Source organism: Oncorhynchus clarkii, chromosome 2, assembly GCF_045791955.1.
Source record: "Oncorhynchus clarkii lewisi isolate Uvic-CL-2024 chromosome 2, UVic_Ocla_1.0, whole genome shotgun sequence".
NCBI lineage: Eukaryota > Metazoa > Chordata > Actinopteri > Salmoniformes > Salmonidae > Oncorhynchus > Oncorhynchus clarkii.
Window position 1 is genome coordinate 77,045,330 of NC_092148.1, and position 20,022 is coordinate 77,065,351.

At 43.9% G+C, this 20,022-nt stretch overlaps 1 protein-coding gene across 3 annotated transcripts in view; it reads right to left on the reverse strand.

Annotated features, from left to right (window-relative positions):
• The window catches only part of LOC139373949 (thromboxane-A synthase-like), a 141,709-nt gene that overhangs the window by 114,782 nt on the left and 6,905 nt on the right, over positions 1–20,022 (reverse strand). For all 3 annotated transcript variants that reach the window (XR_011627629.1, XM_071115035.1, XM_071115040.1), the window contains exon 2: positions 17,548–17,690. Coding sequence is in view for 2 of the 3 variants with exons in the window: in XM_071115035.1 (XP_070971136.1) it covers positions 17,548–17,642 (95 nt within the window). In the remaining variant the exon portion in view is untranslated. The remainder of the gene's footprint in view (positions 1–17,547; positions 17,691–20,022) is intronic.

The following is a 20,022-nucleotide window of genomic DNA, read 5'->3' on the forward strand; positions in this document are numbered from 1 at the left end:
CTGTTGTTACAGTAAGAGCTGGGCCTGTTGTTACAGTAAGAGCCTGCTGTGCGGCAACCACAGCTCACTATTCATTTCCCCAGTCCCACCCACCCACGTCAGAGCGGAGCGTCTTCACCTGGAAACCATTGGTTTCTTAGGAACATCCAGTGACGCACTCTGAGACACAGACAACACTGAGAAAAGCCAGGACTCACCCCTCCAGGGTTAAAACTGAAAAAGTTGCTTATAAAAAAATGTAATAAGGAGCGGATAGTGAATTTTTCATACTCAAGAGTCTCCGGCTCTGGTGTTTGGGGTTGCGATTAACAAAAGACAGATTTATAGAGCCGTCTCCCTCTCATTTCATCTCCTAGATGAACACAAACATGTGCATACACACACACACGCACGAGGGGTCATGTGGTGGTCAGGGGGATTGAAGTCTCATTTAGACTGAAGGGCTGCAGCTGGCAGGGTCTTTTTATCTGTCTGCTGCTGAAATTACAACTATCTGACAATAGGAGACACACCTCCATCAAACAACCACACAGATCTGGCAACGTGAGATACAGCCAATCAAAGGGCCAGGAGATGGAGACGCTCCCAGGGCATCATGGTTAAACCATAGTATTGAATCAGGGTTGTGTGATTATGCACCAAACGGAAGAAAACAGATTAAAACCAAGAAGGATTACCTGGACTTGTCTAATTTTTCATTAACATTTTAGTCATTTAGAGGATTCTCTTATCCAGAGAGACTTACAGTTAGTGCATTCATCTTAAGACGAAAAAACGTTAAAAAGATAGCTAGGTGGGACAACCACATGTCATAGTAAGTCAATTTTACTTAATAAAGTAAAGCGCTAGTAGGGGGGTAAAAGTCAAGTGTGAGTGTTAGTTCATCCTACATGGCCTAGTTGTATCAACTGTGGGGCTGCGGTGCCTGCATCCCAGCATAAGGCCAAGAGCCAACAACTAGCTCATTAAAGCTGGAGAGAACCCATGCCTAGCTTAGCCTAGCTCAACCAAGCTGGAGATAGCCTAACCTAGTTTAACCAAGCTGGAGAGAACCCTGGCCTAGCCTAGCCTAGCTCAACCAAGCTGGAGAGAGCCCATGCCTAGCCTAGCTAAACCAAGCTGGAGAGTGCCCATGCCTAGCCTAATCAAGCTGGAGAGAGCCCATGCCTAGCCTAGCTAAACCAAGCTGGATAGAGCCCATGCCTAGCCTAGCTAAACCAAGCTGGAGAGAGCCCATGCCTAGCCTAGCTAAACCAAGCTGGAGAGAGCCCATGCCTAGCCTAGCTAAACCAAGCTGGAGAGAGCCCATGCCTAGCCTAGCTCAATCAAGCTGGAACTCCCTCAGACAACCACCATGCTCCATTCTCTATGTCATCCATTCAACACCCTGGGGGTTGATGGAAGTGAATCTCCGCAATTTTTCAATCAAATCAAATTCAAGTTTATTTGTCACGTGCGCTGCTTACTTACAGGCCCTAACCAACAGTGCGATTTTCAAGTAAAAAATAGGTATTAGGTGAACAATAGATAGTAAAAAAAAAAAAAAGTAAAAATACAGTGAAAAATAACAGTAGTGAGGCTATATACAGTAGCGAGGCTATATACAGGCACCGTTTAGTTGGGCTAAATGAAGTAGTATGTACATTTAGGTTTGGTTAAAGTGACTATGTATATATGATAAACAGAGAGTAGCAGTAGCGTAAAAGAGGGGTTGGCGGGTGGTGGGTGGCGGGACACAATGTAGATAGTCCGGGTAGCCAATGTGCACGGGCACCGGTTAGTCAGGCTAATTGAGGTTGTATGTACGTGAATTTATAGTTAAAGTGACTATGCATATATGATAAACAGAGAGTAGCAGCAGCGTAAAAGAGGAGTTTTGGGGGGGGGGGGGGGGGGGGGGGGGGGCAATGCAAATAGTCTGGGTAGCCATTTGATTACTTGTTCAAGAGTCTTATGGCTTGTAGGTAAAAACTGTTGAGAAGTATTTTTGTCCTAGACTTGGTACCGCTTGCCACGCGGTAGTAGAGAGAACATTCTATGACTGGGATGGCTGGGGTAGAGGTACTGGATGGCAGGCAGCTTAGCCCCAGTGATGTACTGGGCCATTCGCACTACCCTCTGTAGTGCCTTGCGGTCAGAGGCTGAGCAGTTGTCGTACCAGGCAGTGATGCAACCAGTGCTCTTGATGTTGCAGCTGTAGAACCTTTTGATGATCTGAGGACCCATTCCAAATATTTTTAGTTTCCTGAGGGGGAAAAGGCTTTGTCATGCCCTCTTCACGACTGTCTTGGTGTGTTTGGACTACCTGACATGATGACTCCTTGCTGTCCCCAGTCCACCTGGCCGTGCTGCTGCTCCAGTTTCAACTGTTCTGCCTTATTATTATTCGACCATGCTGGTCATTTATGAACATTTGAACATCTTGGCCATGTTCTGTTAAAATCTCCATCCGGCACAGCCAGAAGAGGACTGGCCACCCCACATAGCCTGGTTCCTCTCTAGGTTTCTTCCTAGGTTTTGGCCATTCTAGGGAGTTTTTCCTAGCCACCGTGCTTCTACACCTGCATTGCTTGCTGTTTGGGGTTTTAGGCTGGGTTTCTGTACAGCACTTTGAGATATCAGCTGATGTACGAAGGGCTATATAAATACATTTGATTTGATCTCCTTTGTCTTGATTACGTTGAGGGATAGGTTGTTATTCTGGCACCACCCGGCCAGGTCTCTGACCTCCCTATAGGCTGTCTTGTCATTGTCGGTGATCAGGCCTACCTACCACTGTTGTGTCGTCTGCAAACTTAATGATGGTGTTGGAGTTGTGCCTTGTCACGCAGTGTGGGTGAACAGGGAGTACAGGAGGGGACAGAGCATCAGTGTTGAGGATCAGCGTGGCGGATGTGTTGCTACCTACCCTCACCACCTGGGGGTGGCCCGTCAGGAAGTCCAGGATCCAGTTGCAGAGAGAGGTGTTTAGTCCCAGGATCCTTACCTTAGTGATGAGCTTTGAGGGAACTCTGGTGTTGAATGCTGAGCTGTAGTCAGTGAATAGGATTCTCACGTAGTTGTTCCTTTTGTCCCGTTGAGAAAGGGCAGTGTGGAGTGCAATAGCGATTGCATCATCTGTGGATCTGTTTGTGGTACGCAAATTGGAGTGGGTCTAGGGTTTCTGGGATAATGGTGTTGATGTGAGCCATTAGCCTTTCAAAGCACTTCTGGCTACGGACGTGAGTGCTATGGGTCTGTAGTCATTTAGGCAGGTTGCCTTGGTGTTCTTGGCCATAGGGACTATGGTGGTCTGAAACATGTTGGTATTACAGACTCAATCAGGGACATGTTGAAAATGTCAGTGAAGACACCTGCCAGTTGGTCAGCACATGCCCGAGGCACATGTCCTGGTAATCTGTCTGGCCCCGCAGCCTTGTGAATGTTGACCTGTTTAAAGATCTTACACACGTCGGCTAAGGAGAGTGTGATCACACAGTTGTCTGGAACAGCTGATGGTCTCATGCATGCCACAGTGTTGCTTGCCCCGAAGCTCGTCTGCTAGGCTAGTGTCACTGGGCAGCTCTTGGCTGTGCTTCCCTTTCTAGTCTGTAATAGTTTGCAAACCCTGCCACATAAGAGCAGCGTCGGAGCCGGTGTAGTACGATTCAATCTTTGCCATGTATTGGTGCTTTGCCTGTTTGATGGTATGTCGGAAGGCATAGCAGGATTTTTTTATAAGCTTCCGGGTTAGAGTCCCTCACCTTGAAAGAGGCAACTCTACCCATTAGCTCAGTGCGAATGTTGCCTGTAATCCATGGCTTCTGGTTGGGGTATGTATGTACAGTCACTGTGGGGGCGACGTCCTCGATGCACTTATTGATAAAGCCAGGGACTGATGTGGTGTTCTCCTCAATGTCATCGGAAGAATCCAGGAACATGTTCCAGTCTGTGCTAGCAAAACAGTCCTGTAGTTTAGCATCTGCTTCATCTCACCAGTTTTTTATAGACCGAGTCACTGGTGCTTCCTGCCTGAATTTTTGCTTGTAAGCAGGATTCAGGAGGATAGAATTGTGTTCCGATTTACCAAATGGAGGGCGTGGGAGAGCTTTGCATGCGTGTCTGTGTGTGGAGTACAGAAGATCTAGATATTTTTCCCTCTGGTTGCGCATTTAACATGTTGATAGAAATGAGGTAAAACTGATTTAAGTTTCCCTGCATTAAAATCGTCCGGCCACTAGGAGCGCCGCCTCTGGGTGAGCGGTTTCCTGTTTGCTTATTTCCTTATACAGCTGACTGAGTGCAGTCTTAGTGCCAGCATCCGTCTGTGGTGTTAAATGAACAGCCACGAAAAGTACTCAACTTCAGGCGAGCAAAATCTAGAGACTTCCTTAGATTTCGTGTACCAGCTGATGTTTACAAATATGCACATACCACCGCCCCCCCCCCGGAGTGTGCGGTTCTACCTTGCCGGTGCAGCATATATTCCGCTAGCTGAATATCCATGTCATCAGTCAGACACATTTCCGTGAAACATAAGATGTTACAGTTTCTGATGTCCTGTTGGTAGAATATTCGTGATCGTACCTCGTGTAATTTATTGTCCAGTGTTTGCGCGTTGGCAAGTAATATTGACGGTAACGGCAGTTTTCCCACTCGCTTTCTGCGGATCCTTATGAGGAACCCCGCTCTGTGTCCTATGTACCTACGTCTCTTTCTCTTGCCAATGACGGGGATGTTGGCCTTGTCGGGTGTTCAAAGTAAATCCTGTGTGTCCTGTTTGTTGAAGAAAAAGTATTTGTCTAATCTGAGGTGAGTGATCGCTGTCCTGACATCCAGAAGCTCTTTTTTTGCCGTAAGATGCGTTGGCAGAAACATTATGTACACAATAAGTTACAAATAACGCGAAAATAAACACATTATAGCACAATTGGTTAGGCGCCCGTAATACTGTTACCATTTCTTCCGGCGCCATTTTACTTCCAGCGCCATTTTACCATTCTCTATGTGATCCATTCAACATCCTGGGGGTTGATGGAAGAGAATCTCCGCAATTTTTCAATCATCTGCAAAGTGTGATATGTTCTTCATTATCCAACAAGAGCTGTCTTCATCATGGGTATGTGGCCACAGGGCAGTGGGGGTATAGCTGGGGGTGTAACCCTGACGCATGCCCATAGCTGTATATGTCTGGCATTCTTCTCTGTCACACCATCCATTGTACCACACCATCAATCAACATCATCCATTGTGCCGTGCAGAAAAGCAATGAGCCGCAACAAAAACTGAACGGCCTGCAATCCCCAATCCATGGATATTAACCCTGATAAAACAAAGCCTTCACACATATAGACTCAGACAGACACAAGGCTGCACCATTATGACCCCTTCCCTCATATACACACACACACACACACACACACACACACACACCCACCCACCCACACATTATCAACACTTTTGGTCCAAGAACCCCATCTCCTTCAGTTATTGATAAGGAAAAGTGTATGATTGTTTGTAACCGTTTGTTAATAGTTATTTGTATTGAAAGAGGGCTCATCAACCCAATCTAATGTAACACAAACTATCCATCAAGCATTACACAATCCCACCACAGACAAACTGTTTTAGCAGTTCTCATCCCTCTAGATAACAGGGTAATTATGTGAGACATCAGCACATTGGCTACAGCTCATATTAGCCTTATTTCCACCAACATAGAGAGCTGAAGCACACAGACTCAGATGAAAATCTATTAAACTCTCTTTATAATAATATTTTTCCCTTTCAATGTATCCACATCCACCTCTCACTGAACAATCTCCCCTAGCACATGGTCAATCTCCATTACATTAGTACCATCAGTCTTTGGGTTGTGTTAACCAGAGGCTCAACTGCAGCCATGATGACTACTGGATCCCTCTTATTGGACAGAGCATGCTTCTCCCCATCTCATAATGGTCTCCAACTACAGTCATCAGCTATGTTGAAAGACTGTTAAAGCTGCAGTCTTTGAAACTTTGTTTTTAAATCATCACTGTATGTCACGGTGTTTGTTTATTTAATGAAAATAACTCAAAAAATTTATTTTAGCCTCCGTTGGCCCTTGAAATGCTCAGTCTGATCGTGTGGGTGTTAGGTTTTTGTTTTGAAGATAATATTTACATACACATCTTTTATTGGCTGATAGGATGGTCTAGAGCCCACCCCCTTACCTAGATGATCTATTATAATCAGATCACATTGTGACGTCATGATGTGGGCCAAAAGTTCCATCCCACCTGAATAGGCTTTCAAACAGCTCTTGCAGAAAAGGGGGATTATCATAATTTTCACATTTTCAGAGTGTTATTTCGACCTCATAGAGTGGAAATGTCATACAAAAAAACAGGAAAATCACCTTTTTAACTGCACTGCCTCTTTAAGACTGTTAATTAAACACACAAATCACTGCTCTGTCTGCCATCCTTCTATTATAGAGATTCACACAGCTGCAGTACGGATGCACAATCCAGAGGCTACTTACTCAGTTTTGCTCCAAAGAGCTTCCACAAGCAAAGCCGCAGACCAAAATTAACCAAGGAGAAGCCAGTGACGAGTGGGAGGAGAGTGGAATTTCTCTATGATAAAGGTTGACAAAGGAAAGTAGGCAAGGTGATTTGAGAGGTGCGTCATGCTGTTCTATTAGATCTGGAGTGTGAGCAGGTGTATTGTACAGAGATGGAGAGTCACGCTGTCATGGAGTCATGCAGCCGCCAAACAAAAGGCACATGTGACTGGCACCTCCATTCCATTTCCAGTAATTGTGAGTCACATGGACCCATCCCTCCTTCACACACACACACACACACACACACACACACACACACACACACACACACACACACACACACACACACACACACACACACACACACACACACACACACACACACACACACACACACACACACACACACACACACACACACACACACACGGCGCGTGCATGCCCGCACACAGTGTTTCTCTCCCCCCCTTCTGCTTCACCCAATCCACGCACCAGAAAAACAATAACAACAAATCTATTTACAGCCTACCTCAACGATGGGAAAAGATTATCTCACGATGTTGCCACAACGTAAAGGTGACTAAATGAGCTTTGCTGGCCCATTAAAAGGGATGGCTACTTGAGTGCAACAGGAAAAATAGGGCTATAGTGGAAAAAGAAACACATCCTCTCTGATGTCAGTTTAGTCATAAAGACTGACTACATTCTTAGGAAGAAACGTGCTATCTAGAACCTTAAAGGGTTCTTCGGCTGTCCCCATAGAAGAACCCTTTGAAGAACCCTTATTACGTGCAGGTAGAACCCTATGTGTTCCTTTCTACAGAGGGTTCTACCTGGAAACCAAATGGGTTCTACCTGGAACCAAAAAGGGTTCTACCTGGAATCAAAAATGGTTCTCCTATGGGGACAGCCTTAGAGTGTAGCGTTTCTAAGAGTGTAGCGTTTCTAAGAGTGTAGTGTTTCTAAGAGTGTAGCATTTCTAAGAGTGTAGCGTCTCTAAGAGTGTAGCGTTTCTAAGAGTGTAGTGTTTCTAAGAGTGTAGTGTTTCTAAGAGTGTAGCGTTTCTAAGAGTGTAGCGTTTCTAAGAGTGTAGCGTTTCTAAGAGTGTAGCGTTTCTAAGAGTGTAGCGTTTCTAAGGGTGTAGCGTTTCTAAGAGTGTAGTGTTTCTAAGAGTGTAGTGTTTCTAAGAGTGTAGTGTTTCTAAGAGTGTAGTGTTTCTAAGAGTGTAGTGTTTCTAAGAGTGTAGTGTTTCTAAGAGTGTAGCGTTTCTAAGAGTGTAGTGTTTCTAAGAGTGTAGCTTTGTACTACAGAGTAGCATCTACCATCTACCATACTATAGGCTACCATAACAGCATCTCCAAAAAAATGTCACCCAAATTTCCTAACTTGGGATAGACTTATTAGAAGGACAATTTCATTTTTTTGTGAAAATCTATTAATATGCTTCTAAAAACAAATTTTTCTTTGGTGTACAGTCTTTCCTTAGGGTTCAAGTCAGTCTGTCAGGTCAGATATCATGAGGAGGAGGGCGAGAATGAGCTATTGTCCATTGCAAGTCAAGCGCAAGCCTACATTTTAAATCGGACATTTGCTACCTGTACATAGAGTACTTTGCAGTGCCTTTGTGGACTTGGAAGGATGAGAAGGAGGTACCGTATAGTTCAGTGGGTGGGTAGGTTGGTATCTGTGATATTTTAGCAGCAGACCATATACAATATTAATAACCATTTTAAAATAAAAATGACTGAGCGGGGCTTGTTGTCTGTCTGTCTGTGTCTGTCTGTCTGTCTGTCTGTCTGTCTGTCTGTCTGTCTGTCTGTCGGGGAGGTAGGTGTGAGGTGTGCAGTCAGTGATGGATGAGCTGTCCAAACAGCCTCAATTAAAAAATAAGCACTCCACAGGACTCGGCCAATGACAACGGAAGTCAAACTGCAGGACGCCAGAGCACCGTGGTGCAGTGCTGCCAAGTCAGCTGTCCTGGGTTTATATTAGAGCCTGCACACCTGGGTTCAAATGTCATTTGAAATATTTAAACTTTTGATTTTGTATGCCTGGAGTGCAAGATGGGTCAGAGATCACACTTTTGGGACTAATATATTAGTCAAATTGCACCAGGTAAGCTCAATCAAGCCACGATAAAGTATTTGAAAGGATTTTGAATAGTATTTGAACCCAGGTCTAATTAGGGACTGTACTATGGCTCTGCCTGAAGAGGCTCCAGTCTGAGCTACTCAATAGGGTGGGTCGTTTTATAATGCCCAGTTCTGATACTTTAGCTGCAGCCCGCTCTCCGTTACTTCCTCTATTATTCAGTAGGGTTGGGTTCAGGGTTTATAAGGGGAGCTGTAAAGACTTGCACGCACGCACGCAGACGCACACACACACACACAAATACACACACTCGCATATGCACACTATTCCTAGAGCACTGGCAAGGCATGTAAGGAGTGGGATGAAATGTTTTGATCTGATCAATCTCTCATTGCATATTTCCAATGAGGGATATTACTGCACAAAGGGCATCTGCTTATTTAAATAAGCGGAGCCACTGTTATCCTGTCTGCTTATAGATTCAGCCTTAATGAAACACGTTGGTTCATGCATGATGTCAGAGTCCAATACAGAGAACTGTACATGTGAACAGTGTGGCCAGGATATTGACAATTTGAAAGCCATTTATATCAAAAACAAACTAAAGGAGTATCTCCTTATACTAAACCTCCCTATATGAATTTATATAAGGGATGCTACCTAAGTCTTACATTTGCAATATGGCTCTGTGTCTGATCATCCAATGATATCACAATCTTCATCATTACCTTTGAATCAGTGCTTATGGTAGAGCATCCAACAACGATGAGACACTTGGATATCACAGCCTTATTCAGAGTTCATTTGTTGTGAAATCATCGGCGGCTATGTCATGCTTTCCACTTGGACTGACTAGCCAGTGAATGGACCGTGGTTGGGTTACACACACTGTGTTCCTTGCAGAGTTCATTTTGCTACAGAGTTTAGCACACTTTCTCGAGGGGACACAGGGACAGGAAAACAATCGTCTCAAGTTACAGCGGAGGAGGGTGTGTGTGGGGTTGTGTGTGTGTGTGTGTGTGAGACCGAGAGAGAGAGAGAGAGAGAGAGAGATGGGGTGAGGGGTGAGTTCAGTCACTGTGCCTGTGTGCTGGGTGCATTGTATTTCACACAATACTCACACTGAACTAATAGCATATTGGGGAGACCCAATGTATAACACACAGATGGTGGAAATTAGAGGTCGACCAATTCTGATTTTTCAACGCCGATACCGATCATTCGATCATTGGACGACCAAAAAAAAGCCGATACCGTTTAATCGGACGGTTTTTTACATTTACTTGTAATAATGACAATTACAACAATACTGAATTAACACTTAGTTTAACTTAATATAATACATCAATAAAATCAATTTAGCCTCAAATAAATAATGAACCATGTTCAATTTGGTTTAAATAATGCAAAAACAAAGTGTTGGAGAAGAAAGTAAACGTGCAATACGTGCCATGTAAGAAAGCTAACGTTTAAGTTCCTTGCTCAGAACATGAGAACATATGAAAGCTGATGGCACCTTTTAACATGAGTCTTCAATATTCCCAGGTAAGAAGTTTTAGGTTGTAGTTATTATAGGAATGAAGCATTGCGAAGAGCTGCGAAGCATTGCGAAGAGCTTGAAGCATTGCGAAGAGCTTGAAGCATTGCGAAGAGCTTGAAGGTTTGTAAAGAGCTGCTGGGAAAACGCATGAAAGTGCTGTTTGAGTGAATGCTTATGAGCCTGCTGGTGCCTACCATCGCTCAGTCAGACTGCTCTATCAAATCATAGACTTAATTATAACATAATAACACACAGAAATACGAGCCTTAGGTCATTAATATGTTCAAATCCGGAAACTATAATTTCGAAAACAAAATGTTTATTATTTCAGTGAAATACGGAACCGTTCCATATTTTATCTAACGGATGGCATCCCTAAGTCTAAATATTCCTGTTACATTGCACAACCTTCAATGTTATGTCATAGTTACGTAGAATTCTGGCAAATTAGTTCGCAATGAGCCAGGCGGCCCAAACTGTTGCATATACCCTGACTCTGCGTGCAATGAACGCAAGAGAAGTGACACAATTTCACCTAGTTAATATTGCCTGCAAACCTTTCTTTTTGCTAAATATGCAGGTTTAAAAATATATACTTCTGTGTATTGATTTCAAGAAAGGCATTGATGTTTATGGTTAGGTACACGTTGGAGCAACGACAGTCCTTTTTCGCGAATGCGCACCACATCGATTATATGGAACGCAGGAAACGCTAGATAAACTAGTAATATCATCAACCATGTGTAGTTATAACTAGTGATTATGATTGATTGATTGTTTTTTATAAGATAAGTTTAATGCTAGCTAGCAACTTACCTTGGCTTCTTACTGCATTCGCGTAACAGGCAGGCTCCTCATGTGGCAGGCGGTTAGAGTGTTGGACTAGTTAACCATAAGGTTGCAAGATTGAATCCCTGAGCTGACAGGGTAAAAATCTGTCGTTCTGCCACTGAACAAGGCAGTTAACCCACCGTTCCAAGGCCGTCATTGAAAATAAGAATGTGTTCTTAACTTGCCTCGTTAAATTATCGGCGTCCAAAAATACCGATTTCTGATTGTTATGAAAACTTGAAATCGGCCCTAATTAATCGGTTAATCGGTCATCGACCTCTAGTGGAAATATCCGTGTTACCTAAGCTATAGAAACTTCTCTCTGTATCCCTAAACAGACAGATAATTTCCCCATCAAGCTTACATGAGTGAAACAAAAATGATAAAATAGATATTTTATTGTCACATACACCGGAAAGAAAAGAAAAGCAATGGACTATTGAGTCAGAAAGGAAGTAAGTAATATGACTGGACCTGCCCAAACCATGTGGGAAAATGGTCTATTTGTAAAAATAATAATTGCCATCCATAAAACGCAAGAACAGACGATCAAATTATTTTATAGCGGGAATAAACCAGGATTGTATTCATTAGGGCATTCTGTAGCAAAACAGAAAATGGACAAGTTCGGGTAGTCCCTTCTTGTTTCAGTCTGTTTTCCACAATTGGTGCCAAATGATTATAACCCTGTTTATCCAAGCAGCAGCCTTCTTTGTTTTACAGACAGACAGGTCATTACTCCACTGGCCAGTAGGTGGCACTCTGTCCTGTGGTCTTCGAGCCAGACGGCTGAGCATTCAGCTGCCATGAGAGAGAGGTGGAGTCTGCTCCCAGGGAGGGTTCAGCTGAGGTTCAGCCTGAGCAGTGGATAACTCGGATTGGGCAGACACTGCCTGGCCAAGACAAACCCTAGATCTCCTGAGGGAGAAAGTGTTTGTGTATTGCTGTTGAAAACATCCCTGTATTAAAACTGCCAGCAGTGCCGCAACTGTGAATAAGCCATTTCTTGGAGATAAAGATTATTAACAAGCCTTGACATTTTGAGCATGCAGAGTATGAGTATTTATGTGAAGTAAATGGAAAAGGACCTCACAACAAACAAGGCAGTGTTATGATTTCCCAGAGAACAACTTGTGCAGTTTAGATGAGTGCAAATGTACTACTGAGACATGATTGACGCTTGACGTTTCAATGACGCAACTCCTTTAAACTGTGAGTTTAATTATTTAATGTGGCTTACGTCTTTATGGTGTCGTGCCAGAGACAAATTGACTTTGCTCCTCCTAAATATGTTCATTTCTAACCCCGGTGTCATGACGACCCCTCATGCAGGCTAGTTTCATCCTCAGATACAGTATAAATCTGAATTTGGGAACTTACATTAAAAACTCTTTAATTTCTTCCAACTGAATGGCAGCTGCGCCAAAAGACAGGAATTGACTTGTTCTGTGGAACCGAGTGTAACTGTATTGTATGTGTTGTGTGTGTGAGTGCGTATGCATGTGTACATGTGTGTGTTTGTGTCTGTTGTGGGCATCGTTAAAACCAACAGTTTCAGCATGGTGTCTGTTACTGCTATACTGTACATCTGAAGTGGAAACCTACAGTATGTAATGTATAACCCACAAGTTAAAAGACTGTATCACCGGGATACCACAAACAGCAGGCTTTATGCTTGCTTTACAAAGAAACTACATTTTCCACAACAGTGCACTGGGCCATATACAGCGTTCCTTACTGAGTTCCCTGAATTCCTATCGGACCTTGTAGTCATAGCAGATAATATTCTAATTTTTGGTGATTTTAATATTCACATGGAAAAGTCCACAGACCCACTCCAAAAGGCTTTCGGAGCCATCATCGACTCAGTGGGTTTTGTCCAACATGTCTCTGGACCTACTCACTGTCACAGTCATACTCTGGACCTAGTTTTGTCCCATGGAATAAATGTTGTGGATCTTAATGTTTTTCCTCATAATCCTGATGTCATGACGTTGGCCTGGGGGTTAGGTTTATGACAGTCATAAATACCTCTTCCCCCCTTTTTCCTCTCTCTACCCTACTGATGTTACATTTGCAAAACCCTGGGTTAACATAGAGATTCTGGGAACATCAGAAGGTGGGGGGAAATTAACTATATTCTGGTAATCCGACCAATTGAACATATGCGGTGGTACTTAATGAATATGATGTCAGTTCGGTTGTCATCTGAGACATTCTCATCAATGATAAGATGACATAAACTCTACAGTGGAAAGTCTACACATCAGAGTTATCGGATTCACATGGAATTGTTGTTCAATTTAAATGTTTGAATATGAAATTATTCGTGATGGGATGAAATGTGATTTTAGCTTCTAAAATGTGAGATTTGGGTTTTCAAAAGATACGGGCGGGCCACTGATTGAGCAGAGCCCTGTGAATTACGGATAAATTATTTTATAGAATAGCATGTAAAAGACACGACACTGGACTACCAGACCACCATTTTATTACGTTTGCAATCGCAACAAATAATCTGCTCAGACTCCAATCATGGAGCATCAAAAGATCGTGCTAGAAATTCTCAGACAACACAAAGATTCCTTGATGCCCTTCCAGACTCCCTCTGCCTACCCAAGGACGTCAGAGGACAAAAATCAGTTAACTACCTAACTGAGGAACTCAATTTAACCTTGCGCAATACCCTAGATGCAGATGCCCCCTAAAAACTAAAAACATTTGTCATAAGAAACTAGCTCCCTGGTATACAGAAAATACCCGAGCTCTGAAGCAAGCTTCCAGAAAATTGGAACGGAAATGGCACCACACCAAACTGGAAGTCTTCCGACTAGCTTGGAAAGACAGTACCGTGCAGTATCGAAGATCCCTCACTGCTCTCGATCATCCTATTTTTCCAACTTAATTGAGGAAAATAAGAACAATCCAAAACGTATTTTTGATACTGTCGCAAAGCTAACTAAAGAGCAGCATTCCGCCTCCCGGGTGGCGCTGTGGTTAAGGGCGCTGTACCGCAGCGCAAGCTGCGCCACCAGAGACTCTGGGTTCGCGCCAAGGCTCTGTCGTAACCGGCCGCGACTGGGAGTTCCGTGGGGCGACGCACAATTGGCCTAGCCACAATTGGCCACAATTGGCGAGCCCGTACGGGAGTTGTAGCGATGAGACAAGATAGTAGCTACTAAAACAATTGGATACCACGAAATTGGGGAGAAAAAGGGGTCAAATAAAAAAATATATATATTTTTTTTAAAGCAGCATTCCCCAAGTGAGGATGGCTTTCACTTCAGAAGTAATAAATTCATGAACTTCTTTGAGGAAAAGATCATGATCATTAGAAAGCAAATTATGGACTCCTCTTTAAATCTGCGTATTCCTCCAAAGCTCTGTTGTCCTAAGTCTGCACAACTCTGCCAGGACCAAGGATCAAGAGAGAAACTCAAGTGTTTTAGTACATACAAAATGCTTCTGTCTGGTTTTAGACCCCATCATAGCACTGAGACTGCACTTGTGAAGGTGATAAATTACCTTTTAATGGTGTCAGACCGAGGCTCTGCATCTGTCCTCGTGCTCCTAGACCTTAGTGCTGTTTTTGATACCATCGATCACTACATTCTTTTGGGGAGATTGGAAACCCAAATTGGTCTATGCGGACAAGTTCTGGCCTGGTTTAGATCTTATCTGTCGGATAGATATCAGTTTGTCTCTGTGAATGGTTTTTCCTCTGACAAATCAAATGTACATTCCGGGGTTCTTCAAGGTTCCGTTTTAGGACCACTATTGTTTTCACTATATATTTGACCTCTTGGGGATGTCATTCGAAAACATAATGTTAACTTTCACTGCTAATGCGGACGACAAACAGCTGTACATTTAAATGAAACATGGTGAAGCCCCAAAATTGCCCTCGCTAGAAGCCTGTGTTTCAGACATAAAGAAGTGGATGGCTGCAAACTTTCTACTTTTAAATTCGGACAAAACAGAGATGCTTGTTCTAGGTCCCAAGAAACAAATAGATCTTCTGTTTAATCTGACAATTAATCTTGATGGTTGTACAGTCGTCTCAAATAAAACTGTGAAGGACCTCGACGTTACTCTGGACCCTGATCTCTCTTTTGACAAACATATCAAGACCATTTCAAGGACAGCTTTTTCCCATCTACATAAAATTGCAGAAATCTGAAACTTTCTGTCAAAAAATGATGCAGAAAAATTAATCCATGCTTTTGTCACTTCTAGGTTAGACTACTGCAATGCTCTACTTTCCGGCTACCCGGATAAAGCACTAAATAAACTTCAGTTAGTGCTAAATACGGCTGCTAGAATCCTGACTAGAACCAAAGCATTTGATCATATTACTCCAGTGCTAGCCTCCCTACACTGGCTTCCTGTTAAGGCAAGTGCTGATTTCAAGGTTTTACTGCTAACCCACAAAGCATTACATGGGCTTGCTCCTACCTATCTCTCTGATTTGATCCTGCCGTATATACCTACACGTACGCTATGGTCACAAGACGCAGGCCTCCTAATTGTCCCTAGAATTTCTAAGCAAACAGCTGAAGGCAGGGCTTTCTCCTATAGAGCTCCATTTTTATGGAATGGTCTTCCTACCCATGTGAGAGACGCAGACTCGGTCTCAACCTTTAAGTCTTTACTGAAGACTCATCTCTTCAGTGGGTCATATGATTGAGTGTAGTCTGGCCCAGGAGTGTGAAGGTGAACGGAAAGGCTCTGGAGCAACGAACAGCCCTTGCTCTCTCTGCCTGGCCGGTTCCCCTCTCTCCACTGGGATTCTCTGCCTCTAACCCTATTACAGGGGCTGAGTCACTGGCTTACTGGTGCTCTTTCATGCCGTCCCTAGGAGGGGTGCGTCACTTGAGTGGGTTGAGTCACTGACATGATCTTCCTGTCTGGGTTGGCGCCCCCCCTTGAGTTGTGCTGTGGTGGAGATCTTTGTGGGCTATATTCGGCCTTGTCTCAGGATGGTAGGTTGGTGGTTGAAGATATCCCTCTAGTGGTGTGGGGGCTGTGCTTTGGCAAAGTGGGTGGGATTATATCCTTCCTGTTTGGCCCTGTCCAGGGGTATCATCGGATGGGGCCACAGTGTCTCCTGACCCCTCCTGTCTCAGCCTCCAGTATTTATGCTGCAGTAGTTTATGTGTCGGGGGGCTAGGGTTAGTTTGTTATATCTGGAGTACTTATCCTGTCTTATTCTGTGTCCTGTGTGAATTTAAGTATGCTCTCTCTAATTCGCTCTTTCTGTCTTTCGGAGGACCTGAGCCCTAGGACCATGCCTCAGGACTATCTGGCATGATGACTCCTTGCTGTCCCCAGTCCATCTGGCCGTGCTGCTGCTCCAGTTTCAACTGTTCTGCCTGCGGCTATGGAACCCTGGCCTGTTCACCGGATGTGCTACCTGTCCCAGACCTGCTGTTTTCAACTCTCTAGAGTTGAAAAGCAGGAGCGGTAGAGATACTCTTAATGATCGGCTATGAAAAGCCAACTGACATTTACTCCTGAGGTGCTGACTTGCTGCACCCTCGACAACTACTGTGATTATTATTATTTGACCATGCTGGACATTTATGAACATTTGAACATCTTGGCCATGTTCTGTTGTAATCTCCACCCGGCACAGCCAGAAGAGGTCTGGCCACCCCTCGTAACCTCGTTCCTCTCTAGGTTTCTTCCTAGGTTTTGGCCTTACTAGGGAGTTTTTTCTAGCCACCGTGCTTCTGCATTGCTTGCTGTTTGGGGTTTTAGGCTGGGTTTCTGTACAGCACTGAGATATCAGCTGATGTGAGAAGGGCTTTATAAATACATTTGATTTTGATTTGCACAGTGACCAGTGTTCAGTCAGTCTCCGTGCTCTGCAAGGAGAAAGACCATGCTTGTCAGGCCCTCTCACTCCTTTGTATGGCAGCAATCTCACATGGCTGAACTCAACGACTACTAATCCTAGCTAATGTGGGGCTAAAATTAGACGTGCTCCTTCTGCAAAGTCGTTTTCTCACTTTTCGTCAGATGTGATGAGGGTTGAGAGTAAGCACATTCTATTTTGACTGGTGTATGCTGATTAAGCACTCATCCTGAATTGAGGACTTTTTGTGTGTGTCATCTGAACACCATACAATCACAGTGATATGCCGGCTTCTGTGAACTAACTACTAAGCTAACATGGACTGTTACGCTATTTGGTTTGGAATTTAACGACCCCTGTAGGTATCCCAAATGTTTATGTTTTAAAAATGTTTACAAATATGTTTGATACATATTTATCCCAATTTCCATACATCCATTCATTTTTTAAACCGGTACTGGTTTACCTTCAAACGAGTCCAGTGACACTTGTGGGGTTTTGTAGAAAACAGAAAACACCATCGTGTTCGTGAGAGTCTGCCCTTTCCATAGTGGGATCATATTAGTGGAAATATAACCCAACTAGACTGAAAAATACATACAGCACCAACAGACACACATGACACATCTGTGTACAATACATGCTGAGTTTTGGATTTGTTCTATTGACCTAGACTAGAGGCAGAAGACATTGAGTTACCAGTACAGCAGAGCCAGGAAGATCATGAACAGGCCCAGGGTCATAGACACCCCACTGGGCACTGGTGTCTTGAGAATGTTCATAACCACCTCCATGATGCCGATCACCAACTCAGGCCAAAACTACCACCGGCCAAAGAGCTCCTATGGAGAGAAGAGAAGGTGTGTGTGAATAAGCCTATGTATGGGGCAGCAATGAGAAGACAAAGCATTTAAATAGTCAAGATCATGAGTTGAACAGATAAACAGAATGCAGGTGAAAGGTGCTTGTAAAACACAAACAATAACTGTTGACTTCTAGGTTAAAAGTTATATCTAGCTAGGTTATGTAAGTTTGTGCATTTATTTTGAATGCTTAGGCCTGCTTTGTGTTTGTTCCCGCTTCTCAGAGCTCCATTCGTGCATGTTCGCATACTTTACAAGGTGCTTCCACCGCGGACGTGTGCATGTACTGTCATTTAGTGTTTTTGGTTTATTTGTTTAATGACATATCACCTATTGTCAATGGTGGGTGTAGCTGGTGCATGGAAGTCAGGCGCAGGAGAGCAGAGATGAATGGACAAAGCACTTTACTTAGGCAATCATAACACAGAATGCAACCGCGTCACAAAACAAATTCCCAAAGAACAAGTGAGGCAGCACAAAGTACAAAACCCAAGTACAAAGTACCAGCTGCCACAAAGCACGAGTATAAAACAAAACCCGGCGCAAACCAGCCGGAAGCATACCAACCTTGACAATAAACAATACCCCACACAGACATGGAGGGAACAGAAGGTTAAATGCACATGTTAATTAGTAGGAGATGTAAACCAGGTGTGCAGGAAGACAAGACAAAACAAATGGAAAATGAAAGGTGGATCGGCGATGGCTAGAAGACCGGTGACGTCGACTGCCGAACGCCGCCCGAATAAGGAGAGGAACCGACTTTGGCGGAAGTCGTGACACCTATAGTAAAACGTTTGAGTATAAGGCAGATAAAAATATGATAAGTTTGCTTTTATACCATTTCATGGCCTATGTGTTGGGTAAATTATATTTAAACAGGGAATCGGTCACATGCATCCCTGTTCATTGAATCTATGGTTTAGCCCAGGTGTAGCACTAGCTACAGTGCCTTGTGAAAGTATTCGGCCCCCTTGAACTTTGCTACCTTTTGCCACATTTCAGGCTTCAAACATAAAGATATAAAACTGTATTTTTTTGTGAAGAATCAACTACAAGTGGGACACAATCATGAAGTGGAACGACATTTATTGGTTATTTCAAACTTTTTTAACAAATCAAAAACTGAAAAATTGGGCGTGCAAAATTATTCAGCCCCCTTAAGTTAATACTTTGTAGCGCCACCTTTTGCTGCGATTACAGCTGTAAGTCGCATGGGGTATGTCTCTATCAGTTTTGCACATCGAGAGACTGAAATTTTTTCCCAATTGACAGCCTGTTCAACCTCTCATATCGTCTGAGATGCCCAAGGATTGGAAAGCTGCCGCAGTCATCCCCTTCTTCAAAGGGGGAGACACCCTGGACCCAAACTGTTACAGACCTATATCCATCCTGCCCTTCCTATCTAAGGTCTTCGAAAGCCAAGTCAACAAACAGGTCACTGACCATCTCGAATCCCACCGTACCTTCTCCGCTGTGCAATCTGGTTTCCGAGCCGGTCACGGGTGCACCTCAGCCACGCTCAAGGTACTAAACGATATCATAACCGCAATCGATAAAAGACAGTACTGTGCAGCCGTCTTCATCGACCTTGCCAAGGCTTTCGACTCTGTCAATCACCATATTCTTATCGGCAGACTCAGTAGACTCGGTTTTTCTGATGACTGCCTTGCCTGGTTCACCAACTACTTTGCAGACAGTGTTCAGTGTGTCAAATCGGAGGGCATGCTGTTCGGTCCTCTGGCAGTCTCTATGGGGGTGCCACAGGGTTCAATTCTCAGGCCGACTCTTTTCTCTGTATATATCAATGATGTTGCTCTTGCTGCGGTCGATTCCCTGATCCACCTCTACGCAGACGACACCATTCTGTATACTTCCGGCCCGTCCTTGGACACTGTGCTATCTAACCTCCAAACGAGCTTCAATGCCATACTACACTCCTTCCGTGGCCTCCAACTGCTCTTAAACGCTAGTAAAACCAAAGGCATGCTTTTCAACCGTTCACTGCCTGCACCCGCACGCCCGACTAGCATCACCACCCTGGATGGTTCCGACCTAGAATATGTGGACATCTATAAGTACCTAGGTGTCTGGCTAGACTGGAAACTCTCCTTCCAGACTCATATCAAACATCTCCAATCTAAAATCAAATCTAGAGTCGGCTTTCTATTCCGCAACAAAGCCTCCTTCACTCACGCCGCCAAACTTACCCTAGTAAAACTGACTATCCTACCGATCCTCGACTTTGGCGATGTCATCTACAAAATAGCTTCAAACACTCTACTCAGCCAGCTGGATGCAGTTTATCACA